The 16,087-nt window shown below is 39.8% G+C and overlaps 1 protein-coding gene across 1 annotated transcript; it reads left to right on the top strand.

The window, feature by feature from the left end:
* The first annotated feature begins 319 nt into the window (after positions 1 to 319).
* Positions 320 to 15,753, top strand: usp53b (ubiquitin specific peptidase 53b). Its single transcript, XM_068588904.1, has 17 exons — positions 320 to 697; positions 2,074 to 2,270; positions 2,591 to 2,751; positions 3,235 to 3,327; positions 3,512 to 3,646; positions 4,115 to 4,228; positions 4,383 to 4,465; positions 4,926 to 5,031; positions 6,527 to 6,673; positions 7,002 to 7,151; positions 7,241 to 7,409; positions 9,971 to 10,093; positions 10,224 to 10,950; positions 12,373 to 12,434; positions 14,055 to 14,133; positions 14,248 to 15,053; positions 15,519 to 15,753. Exons 2-17 carry the CDS (start codon positions 2,177 to 2,179, stop codon positions 15,593 to 15,595), a joined length of 3,126 nt encoding a protein of 1,041 aa, XP_068445005.1. The 5' UTR covers positions 320 to 697; positions 2,074 to 2,176; the 3' UTR covers positions 15,596 to 15,753.
* Positions 15,754 to 16,087: the final 334 nt, after the last annotated feature.

Raw genomic sequence — 16,087 nt, 5'->3', positions numbered from 1 at the left:
AAGATACACAAGAGGATTAAAGCAGGGCAACGTCTGTCCCCACTGTGCCTGGTTATGGTAATTATAACATAATACTTTTAGTATTTCACTTCAAATTATAATAAAAAACGGTATTCTGTTTTGTTGTTTGACATTTAAGAGAGCACATTTTCCAAATACATACAGGCAGGGTTTAGTCCCCACAGTGCTGCATGATTATGAAACCAGTGCAGTCATGTGATGTCTTCTCTCATCATCATCATGACAAGTTGGAAGTCTGACCTTCCGCCAGCCAGCACACAGTTTGCCATGCAGGGATTGAAGATTGCAATACAGCAGCAGTGCACTTGAGGCTACACTAGGGGCGGAGTTTGACCTCTCAAGTCTCAAAACATCACTAATCCGCGTCGGACATTCTGGCACATGCACAGGCCATCACTGGCCCCGTTTGTACGGACATTTCTTTACCGAAATCACACTGTCCTGCCTGGGTCTGTGTGCTGCAAACTGCGGCTCGAGCTGCCGCGTGTGCGCGTGTCGGTGGGGTTGGGAATGCTGCACTATGACAGATAGTGCGTTACATGCGTCTGGACGTCATCTGCAGTGTTTTCTCGCCAGTTTTGTCGAGAGGATTCGGAGGGAAACGTTGTGATTTGAGTGCTGACAGCTGGACCGCCCTGCGCTTCCAGTGGAGGCAAGTCTCCCCCTTCCCTTTAAGGTGAGTCGGCAGAACACTTGGTCTTGTTTTGTTAATGCATGAATGCAAGTTGCGGCATATTTATGCTGCTGTCGCGGACCGGGCGCTGTTCCCACACACAGTTGACCGTGAGGCTGCTGCAACGCTGGCAGCGTGTTTCCTTCTGTGGGGACGCGCTCTTCGAGCTTTAGGTTGTTTCCCCCTCCAGGAAAGCCCGAGGTGGTCAACACACCGCTCGGTGAGGGATTAATGTCCTCTTTACGGACAACATTGCAAAAAAAAAACAACAAAAAAAAAAACGGGCATTATGTCAGACCGTATAGGCCTTATACAAGCATCACATGTTGTTAGTGAGGCTGGTGCAGAAACACACGTGTGACCAAATGTTGTCTTTCAAGATGAATTTACGTGGTACAAACGTTGGGATGTTTATGATTAAGGTTTTTTGCAATCGGGCTTCTTCTTTTTTTAGCATTTAGTTTTCAGGTACATTTACAATCAAGATTAACATTTCTTTGCGTGACTTTCTCATTCAATCCTGAATATTAGAAATACTGATTTCCCACCTCTATGTGTAAACAGTGCACATGTAAACAAACCGCAGCAGCACCAGATCAAGACGAACACAAATCATAATGTAGTCGTTGTGTGGGACCTTGTGGCTTCAGTCTGTGTTTTGATTATTTTGTGTTGGAGTGATCCTCTTGATTACATGTATGTTAAAGATTGTAGCATAAAGGTTAATTTAATGCAGTTTAAAATAAAATAACTGCTATTTTGTTATTGCTTATTAGTTCGCTATAGCAGCTGTTTATTGTAATGGACCTTACTCTTAAGAAAATAAAGTGCTCCAAAGCAAAGCCAAATTGTTCACTATCCCTGCAAATTAGAAGTAAAGGAATACAGCACCATTTAAAAAAAATCATTTCAGGCTTAATTTTAATATTGTAATAATAATACATTCATATACATTTTGAATGAAATGTAATGTTGACCCTTGTATTCTTGTTCTGTTATTCTACTTTTAAGAATAATAAAAAAAAAGGATTTTCTGGAAACGGTCTATTTGTGATGAAGCAATGGAATAGTCAAGTAAAAAAAAAAGCCGACCTAAAGGTACCTGAATGCCGATAAGTTATGAGTCATGAGTTATAGTCATTTCTCGATAAGCAGGTGAACACACATTGAAATCTTATCTTGTCCTTGCATCAGCTGGTGTGGTCACAATGCAGATCGGGAAGTCTGTAGATTGTAGACGTGGCATGAATCTCAAAATTCTGGTTTCTGAACAAGTAAGGAAATGCAGGAAACAACTTTTAGCATTAGCTGGCTATTTTGCACTTTGGACTTGTTTTAGCATGTGAATGGTTTCCCTCTCTCTTCCTGTCTGTCTTTAGATATTGTCCAGTTGCCATTCAATGTCCAGTAGCACATGGCTGAGGTTGCTCTGTGGCTGATCCTGACAATGCTCTCGACTAACCGCTCCGGAGGGGCGCGGGGATGAAATGGATGGAGCCTATGGCCAGACCACTGCACCACCTCCAACCTCCCAGCATGTCCAGCCGCAGCAAGTCTCCCCCCATCTCTGGAGAAGGTAGATGACATGATATAGATGATTCATCTGGCAACAAGTGTAAATATGAAATTGAAATGCAATAAATCTTACAAGAATTTAATATGTTTGTATGTTTTTAGTGGGTAAAATCAACAACGTATAATATAATTTAATATGATGATTTAAAGGTGTGGAGTGTTATTAGCTTTAACACTTGAAATGATGAAGGCATTTGAAAGGACAAAGTATAGTACAAAATGAAAACTTTACTTTGGTGATTTATTTTGACCTCTATTTCACTAAGAGAGTGACATCGTGAAGAAGATACACGTCTGAATCAGAGGATTTATTTGTACCAGCTGCAGGCTCTAACTCCATGGCATGGGTGAAGATGTTCAAAAGACCTGGTGGAGGCCTGAAGAAATCCTACCAGCCTGGGAGCATGCTGTCTCTCGCACTCACCAAAGGCCTGCTGAATGAGCCCGGACAAAATAGCTGCTTCCTAAACAGCGCTGTTCAGGTGAAAAACATTTTCTACCTGCTTTAAATTACTGAAAGAATACTTAAATTCAGTTGTTTCACTCCACTGAAATAATGACTGTTTCAGACCTTAAACAAAGAAAACAATAAATGATTTGGTGAACAATTCTGCACTCTTTTTTTGTAAACTGAGTTTTAAAAAACTGTAAAGCTGAATAAGGATTTGTGACGATGAGAGCAGGACTAGACCCACAAAACATGACTTAGTCAGTACACGCATGTTTCTTATGCGTGTTTTAGTGACCAAAATAATGAGCATCATTACATAAAAAAAAATATTGAAAGTTGAGAAAAGCTGGTGAGTTGGATGTGAATATATTTATTGGGTTTGGCAACATCACTTTGTTCAAATTTTAAAAATCTTGTTTTTAAGATCTTCAATTTGAACTTCTGAAATCCTTGAAATAGGTTTCTGTGCGTGTCTGCATTTTAATTTTTTTTTTCTGCCGTTAAACCGTAACAGGTGCTTTGGCAGCTGGACATCTTCAGGAGAAGTCTGAGGCAGCTCTCGGGTCACTTCTGTCTCGGTGATGCCTGCATCTTCTGTGCTTTGAAGGTTTGTTTCTGCACTTTGGGCTAAACCTGGCATCATTTGTAGGATGCCTGAATATTTCAAATTTCACCTGTCATTACTTTTTGATAGTGGTAAAGACTTCTTATTTTATAATGTCTAGTACAAAAAATAGTTTGTGAATTTTAATTTGCTGATTGCATGACAGCTATTTTTTTTCTTTTTTCAGAGCATCTTTAGCCAGTTTCAGCAGAGCAGAGAGCGCGTGCTCCCCTCCGACAGCCTGCGTAACGCCCTCGCTGAAACCTTTAAGGATGAGCAACGCTTCCAACTTGGCCTGATGGATGATGCTGCTGAGTGCTTTGTACGTTGATGATGTGCCTTTCAATTTTATTCTAAGTAGCTTTCAGTAAAAGACCTTTCCAATGTAACTATGTTCTAGTTAGATAATCTTATGGTACTTCCTTCTTTGTGGCACTCGAGGTAGAAATATGTAAGGTTTGTTGCTTTTATTTGATCAAGTTTGGCTTTTGACTGAGATTTGTGTGTTTGATCTTTGTCTGCGTAATGTCTAGATCCTCTAAATTCCACTTATTTATGTAGTTGTTTATGTTGTGTGTATGGCAATCATGAGTAACACATGTGGATACCTCAGTAGTTCAGTCTGACTTCACAGCAAAAGCTATACAATTTAAATGATCTTCAATACATACAATAAATATTCTAAGTGTTTTTTACAAACATGTGTGAGAAGGTTTGACTGATCAGTAGCATGTGTGTTTCCATATATTCACAATTTGCTCTATATCTGCTCTTATTTCTGATATATTAGGAGAACATCCTTGAGCGAATTCACTTACACATAGTTTCAGACACTTCCACGGACGCATGTTCATCCAAATCCTGCATCACCCATCAGAAGTTTGCAATGATGCTTTATGAGCAGGTAACTATGTTTTTTTTTTAACTTTCATTTTATCTGCTGAGAAAGCTGTAAAAGTGAGATGTAAGATATGAGATAGTAATAAGAAGAACGTGAAGTAAGACTCTTTTTTCCTAAGATGAAATTTGAAAAATAACGGACAGTTTTTCTTTTGCAGTTTGTGTGTCGCTGCTGTGGTGCATCTTCAGACCCACACCCATTCACAGAATTCGTACATTATGTCTCAACCACAGCTTTATGGTGAGTGCTTGATTTACTGCCATGGCTTTAAAAAAAAGGATACAAAAATCAGGCCAGAGTGCTAATCCTGATTTAAATGTCAAAGTATTAAATAAGATTACTAGAAAAATATTTGACTGCAATTTTAAGCATCTTAGATCGATTTCCTTCCTCTCCTTTAGCAGTCACACCTAAAAAAAACCTTGGGTTGACGAAATTTAACGGATCTACACTTAATAGCTGGTTGTTTCAAAACATTGTTTGGTCTCTGTTTCTATAATTTAAGTGTTTCTATCGTTCCTATGTATAGTTTATTTTCTCCTTTTTGCAATAAGGGATGAACTTGGTTACTGTGTGTCCAAGACACACAAACGTTATGGTGATGAATTACATCCACTAAGTGATAACCATGATCATTAAAACAATTAAATAATTTAAAAAAGGGACTAACTATTGATACAGTCTCTATTTTTATGCTCAGCCAACAGGTTGAGCGCATGTTGGGGAAGAACGAGCGGGTCAGGTCAGACATGTTTGGAGAATTGTTGCAGGCAGCAAACAACACAGGTGACCAACGAAGCTGCCCGGTATGTCACTTATCGTCATTGCTCATTTTTATTGTGATGTTTTTCTTTACAAATCAGACATCTTTAGCTCGTTGCCTAAAACATTTCCCTGAGTTAAACCATAATCAAAGTAAATGCTATTTGTCAGCCCTTAATGAATAATTTCACCATTCTGCTGAACAGTTAGTATATGTTGGAAAGATCATTCTTGCATTTAAGGAGAGTACGTTCTGTGCTTTTTGCTGCAACTCTTCACTTGAAGCGGTCAGAAGGAGACGGTACCAGACTAGTGTTAGGATATAAATAGCAGTAAGGGAGTATATCCACTGTTCTCTCATCTGTATTTGCTACCGCTGTCCTCCTCTTCAGTGAGCATCAGTTGGGTGAACCTGAGTGCTCTGTTCTCTTAACCCATGATTCTTCCAGAAAATGTGAGCTCCAGTACTGACTTAGTAATACTGACGTGCAGATAATACTAATAATGTCTGACGCTTTTCCTAATACTCCTCTTTAGGACATTTTGAAGTGATTAGTCACAAGTTATATTGTGTGTGTGTGTGTGTGTGTGTGTGTGTGTGTGTGTGTGTGTGTGTGTGTGTGTGTGTGTGTTTGTGTGTGAGAGAGAGATAGAGAGAGATAGAGAGAGAGAGATGCAGAGTCGAAGCCACAACTGCCATTTAAGGACATTCGCTAATTTATTTATTGTTGAGATTTTAAAAAACAAAGATTCATTTTCACTTTTTCTTGCTGCACATTTTAGATGCCTTGTCTCTGGTTGACTAGTTTCTGTCTTCTTAGTTTTACTCCTGTATGTTTTATGTGTTATTAATTTTGAGTAAAGCTCTTTGTTGTTTTGACTTGTTTGAATTTTTTGTTGTGTGTAGCATTATCGGAATATTTTGTGTATCTTCTAAAACATCAGAGCACTAGTATAGCAGCACACCCCTATTTGTTATGTGAAGATATGGTGGAGTAATGTCTTGAGCAGAGAATTAAGTTGTTCTCCTTCTGTGTGTGTTGTTATCCGAGCTGACAAAGTCGGGGCCCATGGCGTGCCTTTATTTCATGTTCGTGGATGTGAGCGTGCCACACTGAGATTAGCTCGTACAGCGGTTACAACTGATAACAACGGAGTCATTGTGGAAGTGTAGCACTCACCCTCCAGTTCCCCCTCAGGTAAACGTTGTTAGCGCTGCCAGCAATTTTGCATTATTTTGCTCTGTTGGGCCGTTAGCACCGTTAGCGACAAGCCGCCGGCTCAGACGTCGCCATGTTGAGAGCTGTTGACAGGCAATAGAAATGCTTCTAATCTCGTATGAAGCACCTTTCAGCTAGCTGCCTCTTCTCTTTGTCTCATTTTCTATGACTGCACCTTTTTTGTCAGATAGTTAGTCCCTTGCTGCTCAGTCAGCTCTCGCACTATTAAATTGCAAAGTAGAATTAAGACCTCATACTTTTCTTTTTCATGCGTGAATATTATTATGGACCTCCTTTTGTTTTTCTTCATATTTTGCAGAGCAACTGTGGTCAAAGTATCAAGATCCGCCGTGTGCTCATGAACTGTCCAGAGATTGTCACTATTGGATTTGTATGGGATGCTGAGCAGTCTGATCTCACGGACGATGTCATTCGGTCACTTGGCCCACGTTTGAACCTATGTGGGGTAAGAGCTGAAGCAAACTTTATGAATTGACAAATCACTTATCTATAGACATTAAATACATATTTCATGAATTTAGATTTTGGTCGTTATCTTTGCACTAAAACTTTCAATTACTCACGTACAAAATTACAACAATCACAGCTTTCAGCTTTAGTTTGATTTTTTTCTCCCATAAACCAGTAATGGTGATGTTCAGCATGTTTAAAAAACAATAACACTTCAACAAAGTATCAAAAACAGACACATAGGTGGTATTCTCGTAGGATTTAGCATCTGCCAAAGAGCAACATGTGGAGATCAAACTTTGTCTCAATTTGCTCTATTTCAGCTTTTCAATCGTGTGACGGATGAAAATGCCAAACGCAGTGAGCTTCATCTGGTGGGGATGATCTGTTTTTCGAGTAAACACTACTCAGCCTTTGCCTATCACACCAAATCTTCAAAATGGATGTTTTTCGATGATGCTACTGTAAAGGAGGTTCGGCTCTCTGTGCTATTAATCTGCTTCATCCCTGTTACTGTGTGTCACATGCGCTTACATCACACTCCACTTTTTTTCCCCCCAAGATTGGAGCCAAATGGAAAGATGTTGCCTCTAAATGTGTCAGGGGACATTACCAGCCACTTCTTTTATTTTACACCAATCCTGAGGGATCTCCAGTCTCTAATGAAGACGCACCGAGACAAACCACCATGTGTCCTCGGTACAAAACCCAAATTAATGGGGACGTGACAGGTAAGACAATACTCCAGTTATCAGCCCACCTAACTTTGCACTTCAGACAGACAATTAAAATGTGTGTATTGAGACAACCAAAAACTAAAAACACAGCATTGTTTAGCTATAGTGGCCTCACAAACCTTTAATATATATATACTAACTTTGGAGAGTTGGAATTTTAGAAGTGCAATAATTCACTGAAAATCCACTTTGGCTCATTCATTTATTATTTTAGGACACCTCGTCATGCATTGCTTAACACAAACCTCGTCACGGATAATCCTACTTAGACCATAGTCAGTTGCCAAAATTAATTAAATGTACCCCTCACTACTGCTTGTCTAAAGCATTGCACTGTGTGTTTGACAACCAAAGATTCAAGGGCTCAGTTCTTCATGGAATTAATTAATTCATTTAGAATTTGAGTCGAAATCGGCATCAAACATGTAACAGAAAACGCTCCCATAACAGAATTATAATAATGACTTGGTCCAGATTACCCCAAGGTGATCACATGCAGTAGAGGGTGTTTCAGAGTCTCACTGTAACACACATTATGGTGAGGTAACAGCAGGCATGTAACTGTACATATGCCTTATATTCATATACAAATTCTGAAGTTGCTATGTTTTTTATTGCTGTATGCATAGATAATATGGGCTATCTCACAAAACTTTCCACTGACATTTAAACAATTATTAATTTTCTAAATAACTGAAGGTAGTTGCCGCCAGACTGCAGTTTATTTATTGTAACAGTTCATGACGTGGATCATAACGCAATTACATTTAAATATGCTTAATAATTTAATTTCCGTAAATCCCAGTCTATTAAAGCGTCTGGACATTTTTTTATGAACGTATCACTTAGCCAAATTAAACATTAAGTAGACAGCACCCATGGGAATAATAATTTCAATCCGCAATTTACAGTTATGGTTTACATCAGGATGCAGAGAGAGAGAATGCTGTTAAACCGGAGGCAGAGAGATTGTCCTGCCCTGTGTGCTGGCTTGAACTTGACATGAGGATGATGCCTCTGTTGCACGCAGATTACCACCCACGCCTCCCTCCCTAATCCCTGCTCCTGTGGCCAAGCACAGTCCTGTTCCTCTCTCTCTCACTCCTCCCCTAGACATATCCGATGTTTGCCTCCATTTATTTATCTGCTTTTTTTGTTTGTTGCAATGGCGCCTTGCCCGTTTGGATGGATTGTTTTGCTTTAGTGTGGAGCCCAGACACGTTGACTGGCATGGGACTTGATTCATGTTTTTATGAAAATAATCGTAAGTGATTGCTGTTTTGTTTGAGAGTGAGAAATAGCTCAGTTAAAAAGAAAGAAGTACGTTTCGAATGTATTCTTTTTTTTACGTTGTCTCTTTTATAGAATCGGTCTATATTGAGGTGAACTGATGATTGCTGTTATTTTCCCGGCTGTACATAGTGGTAGAAGTATATCTACTCATCAACTCTTTGAACCACAAATAACGTAGACAACTACCCTGCAGTGTTACACTATACTTACACTATGCTTGGGAGTCCCTGTATAACTTTAGGCAACATGATGACTGACATGTGAACAGATTAAATACTTGGCAGTTATGGAAGGAGTGCTCCTTTTTCCGTGGAACTACCCAAATGAACAAATCTGGACATCTATAATTCTTCAGCTTACTCACTGCTGTTAGTCACCGCCGCTGTAACATCCAGCAGCTATGCACATGCACACAGCATTATGCTCTCCTCTTTTTACCCCATGTTTCAGAGAGGATTTTCTGATACTCTTACATTATATTGTGTTTTACTGCGGATCCTCACAATAATATGGAGCATCTTAAAGTAAAGTGTTAGTAAAAAAAAAAAAAACTCAACGATTAAGAAGGAAACAGTGCAAATGTGCAGAAAGGAGAAGTTAAGATAGAAATGTGAAAGACTGTTGTTGGTGAATGTGCTGATTTGGAAGCAGAATTTGAAGCAGTTCATAGCAATACTGTTTCTCACAGTGACCTTCTTGCTACAGAGGAAAAGAAACACACCACAGGGTTAGTAAATATGGCAGCAGTAATGCATTTTAATATTGCTAATGATGCACAAGCGTCTGTTCTTTGGTAAGATTTCGTTGGGTGCTTTTGTCTCTTTCCTCGTTTGTAGCAAAGATTCAAGGTGCCACCTCAACAAGGGAAATTTGTGATTTGTAATGAATGTAACTTGGCTCAGGTAGCCCTTGTTCCCTCAAGCAAAATACTTCCAGTGCACAACACAGTGTAGATGTGTCTGAGCCTTGCACATGATGCAGGGTTATCACATAAACCTCATATATGATGTTGTACTCGTTAATATGTACTTACATACATGGTTGCGTCACTGCGTCACACCCTAAGTGGATGGTCATACCCCATGATGCTTTATGCAGGTAAAGGGAATTTAGGGCCAAATAGCAATTATGTACTATTTGCTTCACTCATGTCTTCAGTTAGAATCAGAAAAAGTTTCCCAATGGAGCCCAAAATAAATCAAAAGTTAAAAAACATCTATGAGCAACCATTCATCTGCCATTTCAATGTTTCTTTTCCTCAGTGAAACTTCCCCTTGGCAGTCCTAACAAATTCCAGGAACCTTTCATGGAGAACTTGCAGAGGCCAAGTGAAACATCAAAAAAGGATCGAGGGCATCGGAAAACGGACCCATCACAACACAAAGGTAGAGCATTGTGTCTGCATTATAGGAAACACTGATAATAGAGAGGCAAAAGTCACACAGGGGCAAGCCAATGTCGAAAAAATAGCGTATGGCAGAGGATGTTGATCGATAATCCGTGCCTTCTCTCTAGAAATGGCACATGCAAGATGTTCATCTCCACCGGAGACTGGACCGAGGACTCCTGTGGACCAAAAATTAAAAACCTACCCACGAACTGAGAAGTCAGCAAACCATTCAAGCAGAGGATCTCAGGAGCCACGTGGGCAGTCCCTCGGTACGCAGGGTGGCGGGCACAGCTGTAGGAACAACACCTCACCAAGTCGCCCTGATCAGGATAGCAGCCAGGAACAATGGGAAAAAAGTGGAAATGAGGGTAGCCGCAATAAATCTAAGTCCACCTGGAGACCCATTCGGGAGGTTTTGAACGTGGACACCGTTCTGAACGAACTGGAGCAGCGTCGCCAACAGCAGCACGACAGCCCCCGGCACAGTAAGCCTTCGTCACAAGAAAGAGTGCACACCGAACAAAGCCGAGACCGCGAGCGGGACTATGTACGAACCAGAGAAGATAGGAAGCAGAAGTGTTTAATGACAATTTATGAGGACGAGCAGCGGCATGAAACTGAGAGCCACAGCTCTGTAGAGTCAGAGAGCAGGGCCAACCAGCAGAGAGGCAGCAGACTTAAGGGGGGGCCAAAGACACTGCTGCGAAGTGACACCTGGACCATCCAAAGGACAGAATCTGGCTATGAGAGCAGCGATAGACTCAGCAGTGGCTCCACCAACCCTGACTCACCTGGCGTCGATGGCTTTGTTGTCAAAGACCAGAGATCAACACCAGAGGCACCGCTACAAAGGTAAGAAACATTGTTCAGTGGACAGTTTTTTATGAGAACCACATTCAAGAAGTGACACCATTAAAAGGTAAAATAATCACTGAGTTGTTGCTGTAAATAAGTAAGTAAGTGATTACGTACTGGATCATCTGAAGAACTACAAGAGTTTAAAAGATAGGTTCAACATTTGTCTTCAAATAGGTCAGGTGCACATGTTCAGGTTGAAACTGGGTTTTCTTGTTGTAATCATTCCTCCTGTTCATTGGCCATTAAAAGATGACTTCCTAATGCCCTTTCAATGGAATGACATATTTTGGTAAAAACATATTTCACCACTTTCGACCACTTGCATAGAAAGTACCTGAGGAAGGTTTTTGAATAGCCAGTAAAACAGGAGGAATGATTAAAGGACAAACAACTTGTTTCAGTCTTCATATGGGCACCACGCTATTGTTTTAAGAATGACTTGAAAAATGGGAACCTATCTCTTAACAGGATATTATTGATGGAAATTAGAAACCCTTTAATTAATGGAAGAAAATCTTAAGTTTTAAGTTCATATACCTATTTTTCTCATTAATTTATTAGGCTCCACCACAAATAAATAATGAAACAAGCAATTAATATTGAGAGACCACATGCTTTTTAACCATTTCTATACTTTCTTCAGTACATTCTTCCACTACTTTGTTATTTTGAGAATTGTGATAATGCTATTGTGTCTGAATCATCACGCAGAAATACTTTTGAAATCCTTGGAAACGAGGCTAAAACTGAACCGCAAAAGGACACTACCTTTTAAATAACTTGTGCTATGTATATAAGAGCAATGCAGCAGGATGAAAGCATAAACTTCTTGATTTAAAAAAACACTTTGTGAAGTTTGTCTAACCTACACAGAGTATGAAATCCTTCTCCAACAAACATCACACCTTGCTGTTGTTTTACCTTAGAGGACAGTAAACATATATTGGAAAATATTCTCATTGAATGCTTCATGTACATTGAAACATCGAATTATACATTTTTTTTCGTATCCATGATATAATTTAACTGGATGATTTTGTAATAAAGAATTGATGATGAATGTCAAGATGTTGTTGGTTAGTGTTGCAGCTGTATATTCTCGTTAATGTGCTACACACCTCTGCATTTATCAGGAGAAAAGTTCCATGAACGACTGTTTAGATACGTAGGGTTTGAAATTATCAAACTGTCACCAAATGCAGACTGTATCAAATAACACATAATGATTTACAAAAGGCATTTTAAAGCAACAATACTTAAAAAATAATATAAAACAAATCACATTTGTAATAATAAATGTGTTCCCCTTGGTGCTTTGCAATATTTTGTGCCCATGACCGTGAAAGTTTGTTTGTTGTTTCCTTTGCGTACCGCTTGAAAACTTGTATGGACATTGTTTTGTGTTATATTTTTTAGTCAACTGCACCAAAAGGAAGGCGATGCCAAATCAAGTCTAACGTCCTCACCTCCACACAATGGTAAGTTCTAAGTATAGGATGAGACACCACCAACCGAAGTAGCAGGAGGTGAAAATCCAAACATGAAAAGAAAGAACATAAACATGTCAGGGTAGGTTATGCCTTACATCTAATCTGCAATACTTTCGGACAAATATTTACAGGAAAATTAAGAATTGTGAGTCTTACAGTAGATACAATTTGTAAATACAGATATACATCTATTAGTTTTCTGTCAGATTGTGTTTGGTATTCATGCACACCCTAGATTACATAATTTCAAAGAGAGGAAGAAAGGTTATTCCTTTTTCTTAGTATTTCTGTTAGTCTAACAGATGAAGTGAGCTGGTAATGTGAAAGTAATTGAAGATTGATTTCTGAGCTCGGACTGGCTTCTTCACCTCTTAACCCAGTCGACCCTGCGCAGGCATTAATCTGATGATAATCCCACGGAGCTCATTGGGATAGCACAGCTGGACGTGGCTGCCGGCATTGTCATAAATATATTTTTGTTTGATGCAGTACTTTGAGTGTGCTGCACTTGATACTTTATCGAGGCTATGTGCATCGAGAGCCAGTGTTTCCAACACACAGTTAAAGCTTTTATCCTTGCATGGGCCTCTCCGGGGCAACAGCAAAGAAAAAAAAATGACACATCTATTTTTAAAGGGAAGGAATTCAGCGCCACGCTGAGTGAGCGTGCTAGCTGGTTCATCCAGCTGTGAGAAAGTCTTGTGTGATTAATACTCTTCTGCTGCCACCTGGTGTCCAGAGAGAACATCGGTTTCATTGTAAGACGTTTAGATGATTTTGTCTCGACTTGGTCTCTACTTTTGATTCATTTTGTTTTATTCTAAGTGTGTCCATATATGCCTAGTTCATATGTAATTCAATTCAATTCAGTTTATTTTGTATAGCCTAAAATTACAAATTGGCCTCGGAGGACTTTACGATCTGTACACATACAACGTCCCTGTCCTGGGACCTCACATTGGATCAGGAAAAACAACCCCAAAAAAATAGAAAAAAATCTTTCATGGTGAAAAAAAGGAAGAAACCTGAGGGAGAAAACAGAGAAGGATCCCTCTCCTCGGATGAAGAGAAGCAGTAGATGTCATGTGTACAGAATGAACAACGTAACACAGTTACAGCACATTCAGCTCAATATCATTCATTTACTGAGTATTAGGCATGGACCACGATCCAGATAACCACAATCTATGTAAGCAGAAGGTGATGGAGAGAAATCTGAATTAAGTCATTAAAATCTATGATGTAGCAGATTAGGACTGAATCTATAAATTCTGAGAAAGCAAGTCATGAATCTCACTCATTGCGCTGAAATCTATTTTAGTTCCACTTTATTTTTATCGTCTCTAATCTTCTTGCTGTTTAGTTAAGCCAAACGTCTTCTCATTCGTTGTATTCTTGAGATTATTATTTTCGGACATAGTTGAGAATGTGTCCTTATTTTGTTGTGCTAAATGTAACTGTAAAGAGGAAGAAAGGTTGGAAGATAAAACTACATTACCTCTTACACTAATTACAGTACGTACATACTGTAGTAACTTTAAAACGAAGTGAGCTAAACAGCATTTTTTGTCATTATGTTTTGATCACCTTTGTTTTTATATGTCATAGGTAAACATCAACCCAAACCTCAGGGAAAGAACCATGACCAAGTTTCACATTCACATCTAAAGTGCAGTCCAAGTGCGAGGTAGTGCCCTTTATTTAAAACTATTAATAACGTGTTCCATTGTGAACCAATAAGGACTCATGAATTGGATTTCCATTCAGACAAAATTATAATTTCCATCGTTCCTTCTTGTAGGCGGAAATCAAAGTACACTTCCAGTACTTCCAGAAAAGCGGCATCCTCAGAGAGGGAGTCCACCGGTTCAGACAACAGGCCGAGTGAGCAGACCAGCTGCAGAGGGCATGCGGGAGAAAGCACAGCTCTGAGGCACATTACAAAAACCAGCAGTTCTGAATGGAACAGCTCTGATGATCTTGCTCTCTCGGGGCCCGAGGACAGAGAAAACACTGGCGCCTCTGAGCCCCAGTGTCCTCATATAACGCTACCATACCATCCTCCCAGCAATGTGACCGCAGAACCGTTACAACTGAGCAATCAGCGTCAGCTCGGCACAACAGGGTCCCCTCACCTCCGACCGAGCCAGCGGATCCCCCCTCACCAGGGAGAAACAAGCCACGCAGCGTTTCGTCCGAGGATGCTCCAAGAACCCTTTCCATCGAGTCCTCGTCTTTCGTCCACGTCCTATGTTAGTCCTCACAGGAGGCCTGACATTTCGGGCCTCAGAACCTTCTCAGATGCAAGTTCCAAGTCGGGCTCGGACCCAGAGAGGAGTACCCCGTCATCGTGTGAAAGCGAGGAAAGACTGACTGGATGCAGAGTGGAACAGGTGCCGCCAGCCCAAGAGGTTTCTCTGACAACATATTTTACTGTGGATAACTGCATGACGGAAACATACCGCCTCAAGTACCACAACCAGAGGCCTCTTGTCCTCTCAGCCACGGTGCCGCGGGCAGCGGTCGTGACTGAGCGCAGAGATACCAGCCACACACTCCCCACTGACACATACTCACAAGATGTGCCAAAAGCCAAACCTGAAACAAGTAAGCCTCTCTAATATGCAAACCTGAATGTAGGGCTGACCATTCTGACAACACACTGTATAACAGAGATATACATATATGTATGTCCATTTAGCTGGAGCCGCTATTCATTTTATTTCTGGTGTTTCATGCCGTTGAGGACGATGATGTAAATCAATCAGCCGGTCTGTTGTATTTTTCGATAATTTCTGCATCAATGTAATGAAGTACCTTGACGTGATTCTTGCCTGTTTTTTTTCTTCAATTTATTACCAGTTTCTCAATTAATTATGAAGACAATTTACCATTTCACTACATAGTGTCAAAACCACAATATAAAATGATAAATGGGAGGTTTTTTGCCCACTCCTAGCTGACAGTTATTGGAAAAGACAAAAGGACAGTATTCATTTTTTTCTTTGTAGAGGTGTAAATGTACACATAAATCATTAAATATAATTTAAACAAGGCTCTTTTTCTTTACAGGCCATAATAGCAATAAACCCACTGCAAAATGGAACCCAGTGACAGCCAAAGGACTGGATGAACGTGGTTTTTTATGAGTGTTACTTGGTAAGGTTTGTTTACATAGAAGGACAGTGGTCAGTAGAGTAAACTGGATGCCAAAGAGTTTACAGAATGGAAACACGTCTTGAAGAATCTCCAAATCGAGTGGAATTTATTTATGCAAGCTTGTCACATAAGTAAAACCTATTTCTGAATGCTGTTGCGTATCTTTTGACTGATTAACAACCATTACGCGTACTGTACTGTCTTCCATTGCCCCACAGGATTGCTTAGTTTTAACCAAAATCTCGACTGATTTCAGTTTGCACAAAGGGTTCTTGAGTCTTTATAATTCTTTTTAATCACTTTATGTCAAGTTTAAATGTTTATTTTTGTTATTTGTGCAGTAGTCCCGCTGAAGTGCTGCACAAAAAGAAAGAAGTGTGGAGGCAAATCACAGCTTGTTGACGTGAAACAATATATTTACGATACTAGAACAGAATATGATGTCATTCTAAACAACAAATTAAAAGCAGCAGGTTTATGGT

This window comes from Clinocottus analis, unplaced genomic scaffold (assembly GCF_023055335.1).
Source record: "Clinocottus analis isolate CAN_PGR_092001 unplaced genomic scaffold, fCliAna1.0.p SCAF_22, whole genome shotgun sequence".
NCBI lineage: Eukaryota > Metazoa > Chordata > Actinopteri > Perciformes > Cottidae > Clinocottus > Clinocottus analis.
The sequence above is the reverse complement of the archived record's forward strand: the minus strand, read 5'-3'. Positions and strand labels throughout refer to the sequence as shown.